General features: G+C 45.1%; 1 protein-coding gene and 1 pseudogene across 6 annotated transcripts in view; one reads left to right on the forward strand and one right to left on the reverse strand.

Annotated features, from left to right (window-relative positions):
• The window catches only part of LOC106561377 (FYVE, RhoGEF and PH domain-containing protein 4), a 103,197-nt gene extending 99,034 nt beyond the window's left edge, over window positions 1–4,163 (forward strand). For 5 of the 6 annotated variants that reach the window (XM_014125258.2, XM_014125259.2, XM_045688333.1 and 2 more), the window contains 6 exons: window positions 332–362; window positions 737–808; window positions 918–1,043; window positions 1,211–1,348; window positions 1,449–1,589; window positions 1,910–4,163. In XM_014125258.2, coding sequence (XP_013980733.2) covers window positions 332–362; window positions 737–808; window positions 918–1,043; window positions 1,211–1,348; window positions 1,449–1,589; window positions 1,910–2,173 — 772 coding nt within the window. In that variant the 3' untranslated portion in view covers window positions 2,174–4,163. The remainder of the gene's footprint in view (window positions 1–331; window positions 363–736; window positions 809–917; window positions 1,044–1,210; window positions 1,349–1,448; window positions 1,590–1,909) is intronic. The other variant, XR_006757071.1, reaches the window with a different exon arrangement.
• Window positions 4,164–4,792: 629 nt separating this feature from the next.
• LOC106561437 (nuclear pore complex protein Nup205-like) lies at window positions 4,793–12,974 on the reverse strand (annotated as a pseudogene).
• Between the last annotated feature and the right edge of the window lie 11,058 nt (window positions 12,975–24,032).

Below are 24,032 nucleotides of genomic sequence, written 5' to 3' on the forward strand. Positions count from 1 at the left end.
AGTCCCGTGTGACTCAGTTGGTAGAGCATGGTGCTTGTGGGTTCGATTCCTATGGGGGACCAGTACAAAAAAGTATGAAAATGAATGCAGTCACAGCTGTAGTTTACTCTGGATAAGAGCGTCTGCTAAATGACGGAAATGTAAATGATACACTACTGTTTAACATTCCATTCAGATATAGGATCTTCATTTGCACCGCAGGAACTGCAAATGAGCTTCCTGATCTACATACATTTCCTGAAAACCCACATAGTTATATTAACAGTATTACACTTTTCATGTAGCCTACTTTTGGCCAGCTAATAGCCTAACCATGTTTTCCATTTTTCAGCTCGGAACAAGACAAGGACAATTGGATAAAGGTACATAATCACGTTCTTACTGATTTACACTTATTTTATTTCCTGTATGTTCAGCAGATTTGGGTGTGTATTGCTGACCATGTTTCTGTCTGTGTATGTGTTTCTGTCTGTGTATGTGTTTGTGTCTGTGTATGTGTTTCTGTTTGTGTATGTGTTTCTGTCTGTGTATGTGTTTCTGTCTGTGTATGTGTTTCTGTCTGTGTTTGTGTCTGTGTATGTATTTCTGTCTGTGTATGTGTTTCTGTCTGTGTTTGTGTCTGTGTTTCTGTCTGTGTATGTGTTTCTGTCTGTGTATGTGTTTCTGTCTGTGTTTGTGTCTGTGTATGTGTTTCTGTCTGTGTATGTGTTTCTGTCTGTGTATGTGTGGCCTGCAGGCTTTTCGGAAGACCATTGAGATCTTCCATCAGAAGAATGAGACGTTCAAGTCAGCCTCCAAAGACGTGTTGGTGAGTGTCATCACAATGAACATGACCTCTGACTCTTCTTGTGCACTGCATGTGTGTCAAAGACCCTCCTGTGTCTGAGCTACGTGTGTCGGTGTGTATTGTTCTCTAGACGGCAGAGCTGGGGAAACGGGCCCCTCGCTGGATACGGGACAACGAGGTGACAATGTGTATGAAGTGTAAAGAGTCCTTCAATGCTCTGACACGACGGAGACACCACTGTCGAGCATGTGGCTATGTGAGTGAAGTGTCCGCTCGACACCATGCCCTCCCTCAAACTCAGCACCCATTATAACATGTTAATACTATTTGTGATGCTCAACCCATTTGACTGTTGGCTGTTTGGCTAGTTTACACTGTGTTGTTCGTTCCGTGTTAGACTGATGTCTTCTGTTCCTGTATCAGGTTGTGTGTTGGAAGTGCTCAGACAACAAGGTGGCCCTGGAGTACGACAGCAACAAGATCAACAAGGTCTGTAAGGACTGCTACTCCATCCTGACTGGAGAGGAGAAGGCCGAGGACAAGAAGAAGGGCATTCTGGAGGTGAGGGACACACACACACACACACACACACACACACACACACACACACACACACACACACACACGTCTTGTGTCTAAACAGCAACTCCTCTGTCCCCAGATCGAGGCGGCCCAGTTCTCCGGCAGCAGCATCATGTGTGGCTTCCTGCAGTACTGTGAGAAGAACAAGCCCTGGGGGAAGGTGTGGTGCCTCATCCCAGAGAAGGAGGCGTTAGTTCTCTACCTCTACGGAGCGCCACAGGTCAGTCAAACACCATGTGGACGGCTCATAATAGTGGCCGGAACGGCATCAAATCATGTTGTTTGATGTATTTGATACCATTCCACTCATCACGCTCCAGCCCTTACCACGAGCCCGTCCTCCCCAATTAAGGTGCCACCAACCTCCTGAGATGTGGACATTGTCAATCATAAACATCCACATTCTCTATAACCACATTTGTTATGAATGGGGGCAAGATCTCCTTCACCCTGTGACCTGATTAGCTGAATAGGAGAAACTCCTCTCCCGAGTTCCAATATAAATGATCTCTCTACCTTTGCATCTCCCCCTCCTCTCAGGATGTGAAGGCCCAGTCCACTATCCCTCTGCTGGGTTACTCTGTGGAAGACAGCCCCCGGCCTGCCGACCTTCCAGCCAGCTTCCGTTTGTCACAGTCCAAATCAGTCCACAGCTTCGCGGCCGAGAGCGACGAGCTGAAACAGCGCTGGCTCAAGGTGATCCGGGTGGCCGTGACTGGGGAGGTGCCCGAGTGCCCCCCTCCCAACGATGCCACGGGCACCATGGCCATAGATGACGCCCAGGAGACGAGCTCAGACAGCTGAAGATTGCCAGAGACCTATGTGCATTTATGCACACACCACTCCCATGCTACCCTCATGGACACACAGTGTGGAAACTCAGTGCTAGATAAGCTGCCTTCCCTTACCAATCCACACCTCTCCACCTTCCCTGAGTGGATTCTACCAATCATAAGCGAGGGCATGATTGGACCTCACAGCTCCACCAATAGAGCTGTGCATTCCAATCATCATTAGAGTGGAGCAGGGGACCTCAGGACGGTCTCTGCTTCACTCAGACTGACAGGCACTATTCAGGGCAACCTGCCTGGGGCATCTTGTACACTGAGGGCTTTACTGGGAATGCCTGCAGGCCAAACAGATCTCCTCCAGCTTCATAGACATGAGTCTAATGATGTGAATCAAGAGGACTGGCTGTCTGGACCAGGGTTGGGGTCAATTCCAGAAGTACACTGAAATTCTAATTCGGAATTGGACGAACCCTGGTCGGTACATTGGATCAGCCCTGTGTACCTGTACATATGTGTTACTCAGTTTTCCCTGACAGGAACAAATGCATTTTTCTGTACAGAGAAGCAATGCTCTCCATATGTTTTGATATCTGAGATGTTGATCCTGTACAATGTGTACATCAAAGTATTTGCCGTGTTTATGCTTTTTATTTTTTTTTACTTAGAGACATGGATGAACAGTGTTTCAGACTAAAAGGGTCCTAGGACAGGATCACTAGGAAAGTTATCAGTCCTCACTTTTCCAATCATGTAGTTTCACATCACAGTAGCCAGAAGCCATGTTCTACTGGCACGAATAGAATGAGTTCCTCTAGAGCCTGGGTCAATGTCCCAGAAAGACTTTAGCAATTAGCCAGAATAGCAATCGAGAGGATCACTCTACACTTTAATTGCTGTAAGTAACCCCATAAGCAAACAGGAAATGATGCAGAAGTGCTCACCCATCCAGAACAGGCTTCAATCCAAACAGGCTAAGGGATGGCCTCTCCAGCCAGGCTAGGCATTCTGGGTACTCTGCTGCACTCGTTCTAAGCTGGATCAACCTCCCTCGCCATGGAATCCAAAGGAGTCACAAAGTGACCTCTTAAGCAACCACATCCTGGTCACAGTAATGTGTTGAAAAGTGTACTACTGCTGTGATCATCAGAGGAGCCTTCCTACTCTAATCCTGTATAGTATGAATGAAGACAGACGTATACACATCCATAGGGCAGTATTGAGGATGAGAATGAATGGTTGTACAGCTGTAGTTACCTAGCCCCACAGCCCTTTTGTAGACATGTATATATCGGAATATAGAATATACATACAAAGCATTTATATATGGTGGGGTTTTCTATGTAACTGACCCATAGAGATGACAGACTACCACTGACCCAGATCCTGTCTTTTACATAGGGACATCACCCCTCGAAGCGGCAGAGGTAAACATTATGACCAGGTGGGGAAAGAAATGTAAATGTTTTAAATACTGTATCTAATTTTATTTAAAAAGTAATTTATAAAATATGCACATGATGATTTTAAATAATTAGCACAAAAGTAATATCCCTCAAATTTCCATGTGTTCTGTCCGACTTAGCCGAGCCAGGTAGACTAACAGATTCACTAAGGTTTTTTGTATTGTCCCTCAATGCATACCATAGATAGCGGTCTCTCAATCTCTAGTAAGGTGTCACTCACTCCATCCTGTGATTGCAGAATCCTTTGTGTTGAATGGAAGGGGGTAATGTGCCTATAACCTCTGTTCATAGGTTCTACTGTTCCAATCCTCTATTCATGGTCTGAGTGTGACATGGCCTCACTGCACCTGTCCAATCGCAGTTCTGATACAATGCAGAAGAGCACAACAATCCTGTCTTATGAGATCTGAACGTAAAACCAGATTTTGGACGTTTGTTCACTCTCCCGATTCCCCTCCCCAAGGTTTGAGAATCTACGCACTTTACGGTCTTAATATAAAGTGTACCTTGTAAGAAAATAAAGTAAGTTTAAGTATTATGGAAGTGTGTCACTGGTTGCTTTGTGAACCAATTCTACTTTCACTACTGGGCATGTTGACCTGTTTTGGTTACCTTTCCTGCTTCCTCTGACAATAAGTCACTCAAATGAGTCCTGTTACAAAAGATGAGACAAACCCATCGACCTCAAAGCCAGTACCACTTTTTTTTATCATTCCCCTCTAATCACGGACTGATTTACACCAGGCACACCAGGTGGGTGCAATTAAGTATCAGGGAGAACACAAAAAAAACAGGCTCCAGACCTCGTAGGGTAAGAGTTGAATAGCCCTGCAATGAAACTAATAAATCATTGGAAAATCATTACATTATAGAAAAAAATCCATTATACCAAAAGGTGCATTTTTGTGAAGAAAATAAAACATTTATTGGGCAAGCTACATCAGTCAGACTAACATTGCACAGCGCCTGTCTTCGGAGAGACGGAAGACAGTAGAGGCCAGTAGAATAGACTGGAGTGAATAGGGGAAGTCGAGTCTGGTTTAAATAGAATCCTCAAGATCAGGTGTGTCTGGTTCTGGAATGTCCATATCCTTGGCCTGGTGTACTCTTTAGGTGAACATTGTTCCACAGGTTATAGGTCATGTTGGTTGTATTGGTCGTTGAGTATTTCAGCTCTTGGGCTGGTGGAGCAGGCCTTGTATCCTGCGCACCGGGAGCAGACCTGGCTGTTCAGTCCCTCCACCTCCTGCAGCTTCCTCTGTAGTGCCTGCCCCCATGTCACTCTGCAGCTTCCTCTGTAGAGCCTCCCCAAAGCCTGCCCCCCATGTCACTCTGCAGCTGGAGACACACAGGGGAGAGAGGAGTCAGTCTTACTGAAAACTAACTCACACATATACAACAATTAAACGGTTTGCCACTGAAGCTAACACAAATCCTACCCTTGCAAACTCATCCGTGCAGATTTTCAAAGAACTATCTTTCTCCCCACTGTTAGTGTAATCTAGTCTCTTACCTGCTCCAGGTCTTGCTGGAACAAATGCACACTACTAGAGGGTCCCAAAATGGATGATTCTCCAAGTGTTCTGCGTCTGCCCAGCAATACTGTAGCTCAACTGTACCTTGCTGTAGTGTATCTGGCTCCTCATGTTTCTGAGCGATCTTTAGGTAGTAGAGCAGAGAGCCATACAGGTGTACGCAGACGCTGGAATCCACCACCAGTACAGAGGATGAAGTCTAGCAGCTTCCTCAGGATCAGGTGCAGAGCAGAGTTGGTGATGGAGGCAGAGCCTGACGACGAACCTCCCTCCAGCCCCCTGCTGCTGCTCTGACAGCACCGATTGGCTGAGGTGGGCTGTGAGGGTAAACACAGCCCTGGCTACGATGGGCATGAGCTCCTCGGCTGCGTCCTCTGACAACACCTGGGGAGAGACAGGAGAACTGTACTGGTTACTCAACCCTAAAAACATTGACTGACTGCATACCTGTCCAAAAACTAACGCTTGTTTTCATTTTCCATTCCAAAAAGTTTTGCTCAGGGCCAGTCCTGGCTGTTCTGCCGGCCTAGGCAAGACAACAGAATAGTCCCAGTAAGCACGGTTCCGCTCTACCACCTGCTGCAGGATGGAGTTCACCTCCTGGGAAGCGCACACACACACACACAAGGGGTGTACTCCATTAGGCGAAACGGTCCGAACGTTGCTGACATGATTGCCAATTTTACATGACAGAATATCATATTTGTTTTACAAAACCCTTTTCTATAACATTTCACCCGTCTGAGGGCATTGACCTCTGCTACTAGGACTCTATGGAGCAACTGTGGAGATAACGACAACATCATCATAAAACTTTACATTGATTCTAGATAAAACGCAGAAGACCACTGACATAGTAGAAAATGCTTGAAAACAAGGTTGAGTTAAATATGCAAACTGGAAGCCAGGCCCACCTTGACGTCGCAGACCGTGTGTCTGTGCTCATTGACGTGCTTGCAGTTGGCAATGACCTGCTCGATTTGAATGCGCTCAAAGAAGTCCAGCTGCAGCAGCTCAGGCATGTCCTGGCTGAAGTGGATGGCATCCAGCATACCGAGGAGCTTCCTGCGCACTGATGATGTGGGACAGGGTATGAGTACATGACAAAACTAAATGGTACGGTACGGTACAATCAGCTAAATGCCACAAGCTCTCAGCTTTTGCAACTGCTAATACAGGGGCTCTGTAGCCCTCAAACTCAACTCTGGACCTTGAAGCCAGTTGCACTGCATTTTTTAATTATTCCCCTCTAAAATCAGGGACTGATCTAGACCTGGGACCCCAGGTGTGTGCAATTAATGATCAGGTAGAAGAGAAAACCAGCAGGCTCCTGACCTCGAAGGGTCAGAGTTGAGTACCCCTGCTCTATTGTCACAGAATGCATATGATTCATACCAGGATCATTACAGACAGAATGACAGAACGCATTATGATTCACAAATAAGTGAAGACTGAAGAACTAGACCTAACCTTTGGAGACGGTGTCAAAGTGCAGGAATCCGCTGACAGATCTGGACTCGTCCTTCATGCCCGCCTCCTCATCAGCTAATCAAAGAAACAAACTAACTGTAAAGGATTTTGCTTTTTGCACATTTGCTCGTTTCCCATTTACATCAATGAATGACATTGCCTACAACTTTCATAGTGTGTGGGTGCAGAGTGAGTGAGTGAGTGAGTGAGTGAGTGGTGAGTGAGTGAGTGAGTGAGTGAGTGAGTGAGTGAGTGAGTGAGTGAGTAGGTCTTACCTGCGTGCCGAGTGTGAGGCTGGTCGTCCAGCAGAAGGTTGAGGAGGCGCTGGGTGTGTGAGTGCTGGCGGTTGAGTGATGTCACTGAGCTCGATGGCCGTTGTCTTCATAAGCCAGGACATCTGGGACAGGGTGGAGATCTCATCACATGAGAGTGTAGGGGGAGAGACACGGTTTAGAGAGAAGAGTGACACCCGGAGTAGTTTCCTTTCTCTCTGGCAGCTCAGTTAAAAAATACGACTGGGTCTTTGTAGGAGTATAAATGCTCTGGTTGGCATCTGCCATATTTCTCCCACCTATCCTGTGTTTTCAGATCAGTGCAGATGAAGGAGAGAAGACCAGGATAGGAGCACACTGTATTGAGATGACAGTGAAGAGCTCACTTGGTAGAATGAAGGGCAGGTGCTGCAGATGAGAGAACAGGAAGTCTTGGCTGGTCCTCAGGTTGCGCATGGTGGGGCCTGACGTGTCCGAGCACGCACACAGCTGGTAGATCACCTGGTAACAGAGCTCAGCCAGGTGTGGTGCCTGGATGGTGAACACGGGGGACCCAAGCGTCTCTCACTGCCTCTCTGCAGCAGACTCAGGATGGCATGCAGGCAGCTTCGTGGGCACCTCAGCACACCTGACACAGAGAAGATTTCCTTACCATCACACAGCCAAATATCAATTAAAAATTCAGTTTCACAAGGGCAAGTTGATGGAGTCATGAAAGCCACCAAACAGAAGAAAATGAACTGAAACAGGGAGGGACTACCTGAAACTGTCCAAAAACTAACGCTTGTTTTCATTTTCCATTGCAAAATGTTTTGCTCAGGGCCAGTCCTGGCTGTTCTGCTGCCCTAGGTAAGACAATAATAGAATAGTCCCAGTAAGCAAAATTATGTTGAAAAGATGTCTAAAATATGTATTTTCCAGATGTTGAAGTTCAATTTAGGTTCTGAATGAAAAGTGAAGAAACGCCTTTTCGGCCTCCAGTGTGGCACAGCGGTCTAAGGCACTGCATCAGTGTGGCAGCGCCACTACAGCCTGGGGTTCGATCCCAGGCTGTCATTACCAGCCGTGACTATAGTCCCATTTACCATTTTACATTTACCATTTTACCTTCCCATAGGGCGGCGCACAATTGGCCCAGCATCGTCCAAGTTAGGGGAGGGTTTGGCCAGTGGGGCTTTACTTGGCTCATCGCGCTCTTGTGACTCCTTGTGGCGGGCCGGACGCCTGCAGGCTGACTTCGGTGGTCAGTTGAATGGTGTTTCCTCTGACACATTGGTGCAACTGGTTTCCGAGTTAAGCGAGCAGATGTTAAGAAGCGCGGTTAGGCGGGTCATGTTTCGGAGGATGCATGACTCGACCTTCGCCCCTCCCGAGCCTGTTGGGGAGTTACAGCGATAAGAAAAGTTAGTAATCACAAAATTGGGGTCGAAAAAGGGGGTAAAAAAACCGAGAAAAAAACCCCGAAAAAAATACCTGTCTTTTCCGATTGTTGAATTCAAGTTCATTTTTCCTGTTCTGAATGAAAGTTTAAATATGTATTTTCCAGACGGTGAAATCAGGTTAATTTTCGGTTCTGAATGAAAGTTGAAAATACTTAACTTATATGTTTGGACCAAATCAAGGCTGGTCCCGACTGGACAAAATCTGAACCAAACATAGACGTCTATGATTGGTTCAGATTTGGCCCGGAGCGGACTAATAACCAACGTCTGTGGACATGGAAATTAAGGCCGGTCTGGACCGCACCACCAGCGTTGGTCCATGCTTACTGATGTGTAACCTAGTGTCACCTAAAGTTACATTTTATGAATGCCCATCTATGTGGTAGGTCTACCATTTGTAAAACACACAAAAAAGACGGCAGGTCCGGACAGGACCAAAAAAAAGACGTCAGCGTCAGTCCGTGCTTACTGGGGTGTAGCCTACCATGTCGTCCCACAATGGAATTTTATGAATGCCCATACATGTGTTAGGCCCACCGTTTGTAAAACAGACCTTTGCAGTCCGGAGTCCTGTGACTAATCAATTTGGTCATTTAAGCTCTGAATATCAGCCAATCAACATTGTCAGGAGTTATCCTGAACCGATTTGCAATGGGAAATAATAAGTATTATATTTTTTGCCATGATCAGATTGTCAATATTTTACAGCTACAAACTTGAAACCGCTAATCATGACAATTTACCCCACGGGGTGAAACTCCTGGACAGCAGTTGTGAGTAGCCTGATGTCCATTCCATATTGTCCATTTTACCTGTCCTGTTTTTAGGATATATTGTTTGTTAACATGTCAGCGCATTTTTTATTTGATTGGGCGCCATTTAGGTTTGGCTATTTGAGCCGAGAAACCTGCATGATGTAAAATATAATACTTCTGATTCCCCTGTTTTTGCTACTGTGAATGCCCTAATGAATACAACCCAGCATGTAAGAGAAGGAGCAGCTGGTGGCGACCTGCAGGTTGGTGGAGGAGATGGGCTTCTTGACCTCGTAGCCCAGCAGGTAGAGGGCCAGGTTGGGGGCCTTTAGCTCCAGGGAAGTGATCAGAAGGTTCCGGATGTGGATCTGGGTCTCGTGGCGGATCCCCGCCTCCTTCTTAGCCAGCTGAAAGTCTGGGGGACAGCGAATGAAAGGAGTGGTGGTGAGTTGGAGTGACTAAATGGGCAGGTTTGAGTCAGTGACTAAATGGGCAGATTGGACATCCACACTCAGTTAAGATAGACATGGTTGATGTTGATAATGAGAGTGTGACTTACCGTCTCCTTTCTCCAAGCCCTCCCCAGCCCCCTCGCTGTCCAGATACTCCACAAAGCCAGCCATTAGCCTGTCACTCACAGCCTGGTCATGTGTGAAGTCTCCCACCAGCCGGTTGTGGATGTTGGGGTAGCGGGCGATGCGTCAGAGGATCTTAGCGCTCTGGAAGGCCGCCTCCGGATTGGAGCTGTTGTGATACAGGTACCTGCCAGGGACAAACACAACCAGGGAATAGGATGTGGAGGTTTAGGAGGTGTATGGCCTGACTTTAAGCTTTGGGCTAAGACAAAAAATTGGGCTATGGGCCTTTTTGGGCTTGAGAGGGAATTTTACTGTAGTGTGTTAAATTGACAGTGACAATGTACTTCAACGCAAGTCAACATTTCGGACTAAGTCCCAGATTTAGCTAAAAGTCTCTTTCTCATGTGTAGTCCCTGGTCAGGTGAGGCCAAGGTGAGTGTTCCAGTACCTGGCAATGTTGACGATGTGGTCTGCCCGGCGGCTCTGGGCACTGACCCCCTGCAGGAGCTGCTCCATGGGGGAGACGATGAGGGAGGCCTGGCTCTCTCAGCAGGTCCATGAACACCACTTCCTTATGCAGGGCCAGGTCCAGCAGACACAGGCAGTGCAGCACTGCAGACTCCAACTGCTTCTTACCTGCAAGTCAAACAGGAATAGAAACAAGAGGGATGAGAGGATGTAAAGAAATGTAATCTTGAGATACCGGAAATGTGAGCCATCCAATTACCCGACCTAAGAAGATACTAGAAATTTGATCAACTCTCAACTCAAATCCAACTCTGGTGAAATGCTCCCCTCCTCACACAATGCTAACAGCGAAGCAAACAGGGCACAAACAAGATTTCGGAACAAAAGACACCACTGCAGACAGGGCAGTTAACTATAGCAGGTGTGTGTGTGTACTGACCAGGGAAGGGGGCGTAGGTGACGCACACCCTCCTCCAGCAGGCTGAGGCAGAGAGTCAGGATGGGCGAGTCGTTGAGCAGGTGGAACATGAGGCTGTGGCCGGGGGGCTTATGGGCCGGTACCTGCTCCCCTTGCAGCTCTTCCGTCTCCTGGATAAAGTCAGACCGCTGGGGCTCGTAGTCCTGCAGTAGCTTGTGGAACACCTCCAGAACAGCATCTTCTACCTCCCATTGGTAAAGGCCAGGGGTGGTGGAGAGGGAACGGAAGAGAGGGGGTGGGGAGTGAGACAAAACTGAAATAGGCAGTCGTAGCTAAACACATTACTATGGCATCAGAGCAAGTGCTGACATGGGTTGTAGTGAGTTTCACTAGCTAAGTGTGATCAACAACAGAAACCAGTCTTATCCAGTTCCAATCTAATATCAGCAAATAAGGACTTCAACTATGGAGCGAGACCCTCATACTTTCTCAGCAGCACGACGATAGGCTCTGGTGGGGAAGGGAAGGAAAACGGCGTCACGCAGGAAGGTCAGGTAGGGCTGGAATCCTGGCGCACAGAGCCCCGCCCCCAGGTTGACGGGCAGGACGCTCTCGGCCAATGTGCTGATGAGCTGGCAGAAGGCTCTGGTCAGAAGATATTCCTCGCAGCTCGATTCAATCTCATTCAGCTCCACCTGAGTGGCAAGGAGAGGATTACATACAGATACAGGTGTACAAGCACAGAACGTACGCGACATCCCAAACACACACACCGTATGCAGGAAAAATCTCACCTCAATCCCAGCAGCTTGTTCTGTCCTGGGGCACGCACTGTCTGAAGAATCTGGAACAAATAACAACATGAGCTTCGGCACACAGTAAGAGTCTGATATGTCAGACAGGGTTCTGACCGGAGCCCACCAACACTTAAGCAGAACCATCTATACTTATGTGTCACAGCCTTTGATGGTTTAAAACAATCTCTCTGACCTACCTGAGTGTACTCCAGTGACTGCCAGAGGGAGGCAGCAATCTCCGGGGACTTCCCAAAGGCAGCAAGGCACATTAGGAGCTCCCCCTTGAGGACAGGCTGCACACTGCACTGTAGCAGCCCCAGCATCACCACAGCAGGGGTCCACTGGGGGTGCTCACACAAGGCCAGGCGGCCTTTCTCACTCTGAAACACACACACACACACACACACACACACACACACACACACACACACACACACACACACACACACACAGTGTCAAATGAGAAACATCAGATCACCTTGGCAAATGCAGATCCATCACTGCTTTTGACTGTGTGAACCCATTTTTGTTTTAAAAACATGCTTTATGTGCTCATTGTCAGTCCAGACCAGTCTTCCGCAAAACCGATTCCTACCCAGGTGATGGAACAGAGCAGCTGCAGGAAAGAGGTCAGGCCGTTCAGCTCCCTCTGTGTGATGCCCCTTATTGGCGGGATGTGGTAGTGCGTGACATCTGTTTTCGGCAGGTCTCAGCGCAGGTTCTCATGGTACAGCATGAGGGAGTGGAAGAAGTGCTCCAAGAACACTGGGCTGCTTGTCACCTGCATGTTCTCTCCTAAGCAAACAACACACAAAGACTGTCAGCGATTGGATCTGATAATTATAGCATTTAAGGAAGTCCAATGTATTATCTGATGTCCTTAAATCAGTGAATGAATGCTGCATTTATCTTTAGCTAGAGAACAAGAGAGGACCTTGTACCGAGCCCTGGAGAACACCATTAGTGAGAACATGAGAAAATTCCTTTGTATATTTACAGATTCCTACAGGGTCTTGCTGGTGAGAGTATGTATAGTCACCGTGTGAGGACCCGTTGGTCTTCAGCAGGCTGACGTAGTAGCGGGCACACTGGCGGCCGTTGGCCAGGCCCTTCAGCATGTGTAGGTATGGGATGTACAGGGTGGGGGCCAGCAGGTCCCCCATCTGATGCACAAACTTAGACAGCACCACCTGTGGCACAGCACACAAGCGGTTACAAAATGTCCTATTGGAGGATAAATTAAGTATCATGTTAGAGCTGGGCGATAGAGACAAAAATCTATATTGCACTAAATTGATAGCAATAAATCTGGGGGAGCGCTAGAGCTGGGCGAGCGATATGGACAAAGGGGCATATCGTGATGAATGTAACTATTCTGTTTGATAAATACAATGATTAAAAAAAAATTCACTTTACATTAGCGGCAGGCTCTAGACAATTTTCCAGTGTCAAGTAAGACAACTGAGATGGTAGCCTATGCTTAAAGTCAGCTATTTCATCTAACATATCCAGGGAATGCATGATTGATATTTTGATGTGCAACCTGTCAAAATAGGATCCAGTATTATCAGCTTTATTTTTGGCTCTTCAGAGAATTTGCCCACATCTTTGTGCATATTGGCCTATAGTGGGGTTTACGTTAGCCGGTAATAGCAGACTTTTGTCAGATACAAAAATAGAAAAGACGATAAATAAAATTGCCCGCCTGCCAATTGTCCGGTAGAATAAAAAAATCCCATTGTGAAATAATGCTTTTTAGCCTATTCATTGATGGAAATACATATGACTGGTCATGACAGCCTGACAGAGAGATCATCATAATATTTTTTTTACAAAAGGATAGATTTGGAGTTAGATAAAAACTTTGACTTTTCGGCAGGTACATATGCAGGATGCTACCCTGCACAGCATGGCCTTAGCTCCAGATCAAAACTCCAAACCTACAACCTAATTTTGACCAAAATTAACCGGAGAGATTACTGCTTTCAAGGTTTCCTTTTTCCAGGCTATACGGAGGATGCTCTAGCAAACAAACAGCAGAGACCTGAGGACACCATTCCAACCTGGAACTGAGTGAGTAGTGTTTGGTCTGATGCTATTGTGAACGCCAAGAAGAAAATAATAAATAAAGTACATTACAATGATATATTTTACTTTATGGGGACTGAATGCTGAGTTAAGGCTCCCAGGCTTGCAAGGAGAGACCAGATACAAATTCAATTAGTGCTTCCTGCTTTTCAAAGACCATTCACTGGCATTTTCTACAAGAAACCTGCCTCCAGAAATAAAAGCTTCTCCCAAGTGGGTGACACCTACTCCCGTTGCCTGCTGCTTGGTTCCACCTGGCGATCTGTTCACCGTCTGCCCTGGCCTGTCTTCCCCTGTCTGGGAAAGGTAGCTCCACCACACTCACTCCTCTTTCCCGAGCTTTCGCTCGTCTCCAGCACACACACTGTTTGGGCGAGTTACTTTTTCAGCAAGACAGATCTTCCAAAGGTGGGGAAGTGGCAATCTTTACCAAGGATCACCTTCAGTGCCTGGTTGTCTCCACCAAGTCTGTCCCCAAACAATTTGATTTGCTGGTTTTAAGCATTAAACTTTCAAATATCTCTTTGTTGACTGTTGCTGGGTACTATCGTCCTCCATCAGCACCGGCCTGTACCCTACCTGCCCTAAGATCTCTCCTGACCCCTTACACCAAGTCTGAATTTGTCCTGCTAGGTAACCTAAACTGGGACATGCTTAAACTACCTGACCAAGTCCTAAAGCAATGGGACTCCCTAAATCTCTCTCAGATTATTACCAATCCCACAAGGTATGACTCCAAACACCCAGAAAAGGCTACTCTCCTCGATGTTATCCTCACAAACAATGCTAGGTATCAGTCTGGTGTTTTGTGTAATGACCTTAGTGATCACTGTTTTACAGCCTGTGTTTGTAATGGCTGCTCAGTGAATATATCCTGCCTGTTTGGCAGGTAACTACTATGATTATTATTATTTGACCATGCTGGTCATTAATGAACATTTGAACATCTTGGCCATGTGCTGTTATAATCTCGACCCAGCACAGCCAGAAGAGGACTGGCCACCCCTCATAGCCTGGTTCCTCTCTAGGTTTCTTCCTAGGTTTTGGCCTTTCTAGGGAGTTTTTCCTAGCCACCGTGCTTCTACACCTGCATTGCTTGCTGTTTGGGGTTTTAGGCTGGGTTTCTGTACAGCACTTTGAGATATCAGCTGATGTAAGAAGGGCTATATAAATAAATTTGATTTGACCTGTCCTGATTTCATAGACACTTGCTAAAAAACTTTAATGAGCAAGCCTTCCTTCATGAACTGACCTCTGTAAAATGGTATAGAATCAGCTTGATCCCCTCTGTCGAAGACGCTTGGACCTTCTTTTTTTTATATTGTTAACAAACACACCCCCATAAAGAAAATGAGAATTAAAAACAGGTTCAGCCCCTGGTTCGACCGTGATCTTGCAGAGTTACTCCACCTCAAGAGTTGCATTCGACGAAAGGCTCGGCACACGCATACTCAGGCCGACTGGCTATCATTCAGGCAAATGAGAAATAAGTGCACTCGGGCTATCCGGAAGGCCAAAGTTAGTTACTTTAAGGAGCAGTTCTCTCTCTGTGGGTCTAACCCCAAGAAGTTCTGGAAAACAGTTAAAGACCTGGAGAATAAACCCTCCTCCTCACAGCTACCCATGTCCCTTAAAGTTGATGATATGGTTGTTACTGATAAGAAGCACATGGCTGAGCTCTTTAATCACCACCTCATTAAGTCAGGATTCCTATTTGACTCAGCCATGCCTCCTTGCCCGTCCAACATTTCCTCATCTCCCACCGCTTCTAATGCGACTATCCCCAACGCGTCTCCCTATTTTCCCCCTCTACAAAGTTTCTCCCTGCAGGCAGTCACTGAGTCCGAGGTGCTAAAGGGGCTCCTTAAACTTGACGCCAAAAAAACATCTGGGTCAGATGGTTTAGACCCTTTCTTCTTTAAGGTTGCTGCCCCTATCATTGCCATGCCTGTCTCTCCTTTCTGGGGAGGTTCCCATTGCTTGGAAGGCAGCCACAGTTTGTCCTTTATTTAAAGGGGGAGATCGAGCTGATCCTAACTGTTATAGGCCTAATTCCATTTTGCCCTGTTTATCAAAAGTGTTGGAAAAACTTGTCAATAATCAACTGACTGGCTATCTTGATGTCTATAGTATTCTCTCGGGTATGCAATCTGGTTTCCGCTCAGGTTATGGATGTGTCACAGCAACCTTAAAGGTCCTCAATGATGTCACCATTGCCCTTGTTTCTAAGCAATATTGTGCTATTTTTTTTTTTACTTGGCCAAAGCTTTTGATACGGTAGACCATTCCATTCTTGTGGGCCGGCTAAGGAGTATTGGTGTCTCTGAGGGGTCTTTGGCCTGGTTTGCTAACTACCTCTCTCAAAGGGTGCAGTGTATAAAGTCAGAAAATCTTCCGTCTTAGCCACTGCCTGTCACCAAGGGAGTGCCCCAAGGCTTGATCCTAGGCTCCATGAACTCCTCAATTTACATCAACAACATAGCTCAGGCAGTCGGAAGCTATCTCATCCATTTATATGCAGATGATAGTATGGCTGGGCGGTATTCCATATTTTATAATATACCGGTATTGATGCAGGGACTGGTTTGGGTTTTCACTTTACCTTCTATACCGGTATTTGAATGTTTGGTTTGTTAAATGTGATACGCCATGTGTAATGTAAATTTTTATAGTTTGCTTCACTACTTGAGTCATCTCCCTCCGCTCTTTCTCTCTGTGCCACTTTCCACATAAACCTAGCCACGCCCCCTGTCACTCAAGGAGGGCATTTGATGTTCCTCAACCAGAAGACACTTGCGTTCAGTCTGCATGGTCAATGCAGCACATGCAACAATGTTGATGACAACAATGCTGTTTTCACTTTGCTTCTTAATATAAATCCACTAGAGTTCTATAATGACACTATTAGTTTGTGTTTCTTACATCAGCAAACAGCTAGTTTGTCTTTTCTTAGCAAGTTGCCCTAAATCTTGTGAGACGCTAATTGTTAGCCGCTAATGCTAATAGCTAGCTAATAAATGTACTGAGTAAGAGCAAATGTAGCTAGCTAATACAGCCTGATAATACCAATGATGGTGTAAACCTAAATCACCATGTTGTTTGTGTAACAGTATCTTCTAAATCAAAGAGAAATTTGCAAAGTAAGAATATGTTAGCTGTGTGAAGTAGCTAAGAGAAAACATGCAATGTAGCCAAAGCTTATAGGCTCCCCTAGGAAACACTTTAGTTCCTACCCTGTCACAATAACTCCTCCCTGGCATTTTAATTCATTGTCATCTCAAACAACACTGTATTCAAAGTGCCCACTATTTTATTCTAACTATATAATTAGAATAGTCATTCTATTTCCATGATTCCAACAGTTTTGCTCTAATTCGCAAGTCAAATCACAATTGCAACATTTGGCTAAAAATAAGTCCTAGATTATTTGCCCATTTCGTGCAGCCCTACGTGGCAGTGTGGCAATTCTCAATTGAGCAGTGGTGTAAAGTACTTAAGTAGTACTTGAAAGTATTTTTACCTAAGTCTTTTTTGGTATCTGTACTTTTCTTTTTAAATTTGACAACTTTTACTTTACTACATTCCTAAAGAAAATACTGTACTTTTTACTCCATACATTTTCCCTGACACCTAAAAGTACTCATTACATTTAGAATGCTTAGCAGGACAGGAAAATGGTCCAATTCACGCACTTGTCAAGAGAACATCCCTGGTCATCTACCTCTGATATGGAGGACTCACTAAACACAAATGCTTTGTTTGTAAATTATGTCTGATTGTTGGAAAGTTAAATATTTATAGTAATTTAATTTTAATTTGGCGCTCTGCAATTTCACCGGAAGTTGTCGAGATGGGACGCTAGCGTCCCACTGATCCACAAGAAGTTTTTAAGCAAACCAGATGGCACCATTTTCTCTTTAAAATTTATTTACGGTAAATAAATTTTAAAGAGAAAATGGTGCCATCTGGTTTGCTTAAAAACTTCTTGTGGATCAGTGGGACGCTAGCGTCCCATCTCGACAACTTCCGGTGAAATTGCAGAGCGCCAAATTAAAATTAAATTACTATAAATATTTAACTTTCATGAAATCACAAGTGCAATACATCAAAATAAAGCTTAACTTGTTGTTAATCCAGCCGCCGTGTCAGATTTCAAAAAGGGTTTACGGCCAAAGCAAACCATGCGATTATCTGAGGACAGTGCTCAGCACAAAAAACATTAAACAGTTAGCAGCCAAGTAGGTTAGTCACGGAATTCAGAAATAGCAATAAAATGAATCCCTTACCTTTGATGACCTTCGTATGGTTGCACTCACAAGACTCCCAGTTACACAATAAATGTTTGTTCTCTATATCATCTTACTTTTTTTTTTTATCAAAGGGAGGAAGAGGGATGTGGAAGGTAACTAGATCTACCCGTTAGTGTAGGGGCCTCTGCATGGCCATGCCCAGGTAGGATACCCTGGAGGGACTCAGTGGGGCACCAGAACTCCAGAGCCAGCTCCAGCCAAAAAATATATAGATATTTAAATTTTTTCATTCACCTTTATTTAACCAGGTAGGCTAGTTGAGAACAAGTTCTCATTTGCAACTGCGACCTGGTCAAGACAAAGCAAAGCAGATCAACACATACAACAACAGAGTTACACATGGAATAAACAAACATACAGTCAATAATACTGTAGAAAAATCTATATACAGCATGTGCAAATGAGGTAGGATAAGAGAGGTAAGGCAATAAATAGGCCATGGTGGCGAAGGAATTACAATATAGCAATTAAACACAGGAATGGTAGGATGTGCAGAAGATGAATGTGCAAGTAGAGATACTGGGGTGCAAAGGAGCAAGAAAAATAAATAAATACAGTATGGGGATGAGGTAGATTGGATGGGCTATTTACAGATGAGCTATGTACAGGTGCAGTGATCTGTGAGCTGCTCTGACAGCTGGTGCTTAAAGCTAGTGAGGCAGGTAAGAGTCTCCAGCTTCAGAGATTTTGGCAGTTCGTTCCAGTCATTGGCAGCAGAGAACTGGAAGGAGAGGCGGCCAAAGGAAGAATTGGCTTTGGGGGTGACCAGCGAGATATACCTGTTGGAGCGCGTGCTACAGGTGGGTGCTGCGATGGTGACCAGTGAGCTGAGATAAGGCGGGGCTTTACCTAGCAGAGACTTGTAGATGACCTGGAGCCAGTGGGTTTGGCGACGAGTATGAAGCGAGGGCCAGCCAGCGAGAGCATATAGGTCGCAGTGGTGGGTAGTATATGGGGCTTTGATGACAAAACGAATGCCACTGTGATAGACTGCATCCAATTTGCTGAGTAAAGTGTTGGAGGTTATTTTGTAAATGACATCGCCGAAGTCGAGGATCGGTAGGATGGTAAGTTTTACGAGGGTATGTTTGGCAGCATGAGTGAAGGATGCTTTGTTGCGAAATAGGAAGCCGATTCTAGATTTAATTTTGGATTGGACATGTTTAATGTGAGTCTGGAAGGAGAGTTTACAGTCTAACCAGACACCTCAGTATTTGTAGTTGTCCAAATATTCTAAGTCAGAACTGTCCAGAGTAGTGATGCTGGATGGGCGGGCAGCAATCGGTTGAAGAGCATGCATTTAGATTTACTTGCATTTAAGAGCAGTTGAACGCCACGGAAGGAGAGTTGTATGGCATTGAAGCTCATCTGGAGGTTAGTTAACACAGTGTCCAAAGAAGGGCCAGAGGTATACAGAATGGTGTCGTCTCCGTAGAGGTGGATCAAAGAATCACCAGCAGCAAGAGCGACATCATTGATGTATACAGAGAAGAGAGTCGGCCCTAGAATTGAACCCTGTGGCACCCCCATAGAGACAGCCAGAGGTCCGGACAACAGGCCCTCCGATTTGACATACTGAACACTATCGGAGAAGTAGTTCGTGAACCAGGCGAGGCAATAATTTGAGAAACCAAGGCTGTTGAGTCTGCCAATAAGAATGTTATGATTGACAGAGTTGAAAGCCTTAGCCAGGTCGATGAATACGGCTGCACAGTAATGTCTCTTATCGATGGCGGTTATGACCTTGAGCGTGGCTGAGGTGCACCCATGACCAGCTCTGAAACTGGATTGTATAGTGGAGAAGGTACGGTGAGATTCAAAACGGTTGGTAATCTGTTTGTTAACTTGGCTTTCAAAGACCTGAGAAAGGCAGGGTAGAATAGATATAGGTCTGTGCAGTTAGGGTCTAGAGTGTCTCCCCCTTTGAAGAAGGGGAAGACTGCGGCAGCTTTCCAATCTTTGGGAATCTCAGATGATATGAAAGAGGTTGAACAGGCCAGTAATAGGGGTTGCAACAATTTCGGCAGATAATTTTAGAAAGAGGGTCCAGATTGTCTAGCCCGGCTGATTTGTAGGGGTCCAGATTTTGCAGCTCTTTCAGAACATCAGCTATCTAGATTTGGGTGAAGGAGAAGTGGGGGAGGTTTGGGCGAGTTGCTGTGGGGAGCGCAGGGCTGTTGACCGGGGTAGGGGTAGCCAGGTGGAAAGCATGGCCAGCCGTAGAAAAATGCTTATTGAAATTCATCGGTGGTAACAGTGTTTCCTAGCCTCAGTGCAGTGGGCAGTTGGGTGGAGGTGCTCTTATTCTCCATGGACTATATAACTCTCCGATCTACAAACATACAGAAAAAAGTCAGCCAAATATGCTTAGGCTTAGCAATGGCCAGTCTATGAACACAACAGTCATGTTTGCTGCTCTTCTTTTTTTCTTGTCTCCATTGTTTCATATTGCAATGTAAATGGCTAAAGCCAATGTAATACACTGGTGACAGGGAGTGTGTAGGAGGTCATGAAGGCTGACCAGGATCATGAGGCGGTCCAGGTCTTTCCTCAGGGAGGACGGAGGCTCACTGCCCATCTGCAGAGACATGTGCACCAGACAGGCATCCTCATCAGCACGGGTTCACAGCTGCTTCACCTGCGCACACACACAGTCTGTTCAAAACACCTTGCATTCTTAAACTTGCGCAATACATGCACATACACTACCATTCAAAAGTTTGGGGTCACTTAGAAATGTCCTTGTTTTTGAAAGAAAAGTAAATTTTTTGCCAATTAAAATAACATCCAATTGATCAGAAATACAGTGTAGACATTGTTAATGTTGTAAATGACTATTGTAGCTGGAAACGGCTTATTTTTAATGGAATATCTACAGACGTACAGAGGCCCATTATCAGCAACCATCACTCCTGTGTTCCAATGGCACATTGTGTTAGCTAATCCAAGTTTATCATTTCAAAAAGGTTAATTGATCATTAGAAAATCCTTTTGCAATTATGTTAGCACAGCTGAAAACTGTAGTTCTAATTGAAGAAGCAATAAAACTGGCCTTATTTAGACTAGTTGAGTATCTGTGGCACCAGCATTTGTGGGTTTGATTACAGGCTCAAAATGGCCAGAAACAAAGAACATTCTTCTGAAACTCATCAGTCTATTCTTGTTCTGAGAAATTATGGCTATTTCATGCAAGAAATTGACAAGAAACTGAAGATATCATACAACGCTGTGTACTACTCCCTTCACAGAACAGCGCAAACTGTCTCTAGCCAGAATAGAAAGAGGAGTGGGAGGCCCCGGTGCACAACTGAGCAAGAGGACAAGTACATTAGAGTGTCTAGTTTGAGAAACAGATGCCTCACAAGTCCTCAACTGGCAGCTTCATTAAATAATACCGGAAAAACACCAGTCTCAACGTCAACAGTGAAGAGGCGACTCCGGGATGCTGCCCTTCTAGGCAGAGTTCCTCTGTCCGGTGTCTGTGTTCTTTTGCCCATCTTAATCTTTTATTTTTATTGGGGCAGCATCCCGGAGTCGCCTCTTCACTGTTGACGTTGAGACTGGTGTTTTGCCGGTACTATTTAATGAAGCTGCCAGTTGAGGACTTGTGAGACGTTTGTTTCTCAAACTAGATATTCACAAAGTTTCATGAATGACAAGTTGTTTCTTCATGGAAAATAGATTTGGGGTTTAAAATGCTTTTAGGGGTTTAGTGAAGGCGGGTCATTTTTTACCCTTAGGACAAGGGGAGTATACCGAATGTTAAGACTACACAAGGGTTAAAATGATAAACTTGGATTAGCTAACACAACGTGCCATTGGAACACAGGAGTGATGGTTGCTGATAATGGGCCTCTGTACGCCTACGTAGATAAATTGTATATAAATGGATAAAGTTCAGCACTGTTGCTACTCTCCCTAGGAGTGGCTGTCCTGCAAAGATGACTGCAAGAGCACAGCACAGAATGCTCAATGAGGTTAAGAAGAATCCTAGAGTGTCAGCTAAAGACTTACAGAAATCTCTGGAACATGCTAACATCTCTGTTGACGAGTCTACGATACGTAAAAACACTAAACAAGAATGGTGTTCATGGGAGGACACCACAGAAGCCACTACTGTCCAAAAAAAACATTGCTGCACGTCTGAAGTTTGCAAAAGTGCACCTGGATGTTCCACAGCGCTACTGGCAAAATATTCTGTGGACAGATGAAACTACAGGTGAGTTGTGTGTACCTTCCTAACAACACTGTGTGGAGAAAAAAAGGCACAGCACACCAACATCAAAACCTAATCCCACTAAAGTATGGTGGAGGGAGCATAATGGTTTGGGGCCGCTTTGCTGCCTCAGGGACTGGACAGCTTGCTATCGTCGACGGAAAAATGATTTCCCAAGTTTATCAAGACATTTTGCAGGAGAATGTTAGGCTATCTGTGCGCCAAGTGAAGCTCAACAGAAGTTGGGTGATGCAACAGGACAACGACCCAAAACGCGGAAGTAAATCAACAACAGAATGGCTTCAACAGAAGAAAATACACCTTCTGGAGTGGCTCAGTCAGAGTACTGACCTCAACCCGATTGATGATGTGGCATGACCAAGAGAGCAGTTCACACCAGAAATCCCAAGAATATTGCTGAACTGAAACAATTTTGTAAAGAGGAATGGTCCAAAATTTGGAAGAGGTTATTGCTGCCAAAGGAGGGTCAACCAGTTATTAAATCCAAGGGTTCACATACTTTTTCCACACTGCACTGTGAATGTTTATGCGGTGTGTTCAATAAAGACAAACATATAATTGTTTGTGTTATTAGTTTAAGCAGACGGTGTTTGTCTATTGTTGTGACCTAGATGAAGATCAGATCAAATTGTATAAATTTTTGCAGAATTCCAGGTATTTCCAAAGGGTTCACATACTTTTTCTTAGAGAGCTATTACCTGCCAGCAGCAGCTCCAGGGGTGCCAGCTCCCCGATGTCAAAGAGGTCACTCCGGATGAAGGCCTCGGTGAGCAGCTGTTCAGGGAGGAGACGTGCCCCTTACGGGCCCTGGATGGCAATGCCTTCTATACTGGCTTTCCGCACTTTCTCCCTCTGCTCTGCAATCTTCGGCTATTTCGCCTCTATGGCCTATTTATTGCATTACCTCCCTAATGTTACTACATTTGCACACTCTGTACATAGACTGTTTCTATTGTGTTATTGACTGTACATTTGTTTATCCCATGTATAACTCTGTTTTTGTCGCACTGCTTTGCTTTATCTTGGCCATGATGCAGTTGTAATTGAGAACTTGTTCTCAACTGGCCTACCTGGTTAAATAAAGGTTAAAAAAATGAAAATAAACACAAAAAGACAACGTCAAGTAAATCAACAAACTGGTTTGCAGAAGAATGAAAACTCTTCTGAATGGTACTTGAAGCTCACCGGGTTCTTGTAGAGTGAGAGGAAATTGGGCTTGTGTTTCTTGAGCTCAGTATTGCCAACTTAGCGACTTTGTCGCTATATTTAGCGAGTATTCAGAACCCCCCTAGCGACACATTTTCAAAAAAGCGACTAGCGACAAATCTAGCGACTTTTTCTGGTGTTATTGGAGACTCTGACATGAAAGCACGCATCGTTCTTATTCTTCTCAACGAGCAGCGGGTGCTGCCGTGGGCCCCACCCCCGTCCCAAAGCACTCACAGGCGGCCCAGTCCTCACACAGCAGTCCCTCCCAGCTGCAGTCAGAGCAGGAGATGTTCACCCCTCCGCGTCCAGACTGCAAATGAATCGCGCATGCGGAAAGCCGCTGTTGGCTGAACATTTAAAAAAAAACAATGAACCTGAATTAGGGCCAGACTAGTTGCCATATTTTCTCACATTGCCATTGCCAGTTTTTTCTATTGTCTCTTTTTGGTCCATTTTGACTGTTAATGTAGACTGTATACAAAAAAAATGTAAAAAATGTTATGGTTAAAAATGTTCATGTTTTACTGTGACTTGTTGTAGGCTCCTAAGTGGTTAAAAACCAAACCAAATTAAGAAAACTAAACTAAAAAAAAACAACTAAAAAAAAAGAATAATTAACTAAGTAACTCTGCCAGAGTGTCTCTTTTGGGTCACTTTTGCCAGTCCCAAGCCCAGATAAAGGAGGAGGGTTGGAATTATGACATAAAAAAAAACAAGAATGACAGAAGAAAGTTCATTTGTAGTTGTAAACATATTTAGGGTGTTTCATCCATCACAATTACATGCACATGGCCAATTGTGCAAATTAGGTGATGACTTCATGTAGCGAC

The sequence above is a fragment of the Salmo salar genome, chromosome ssa10 (genome assembly GCF_905237065.1).
Source record: "Salmo salar chromosome ssa10, Ssal_v3.1, whole genome shotgun sequence".
Classification (NCBI taxonomy): domain Eukaryota; kingdom Metazoa; phylum Chordata; class Actinopteri; order Salmoniformes; family Salmonidae; genus Salmo; species Salmo salar.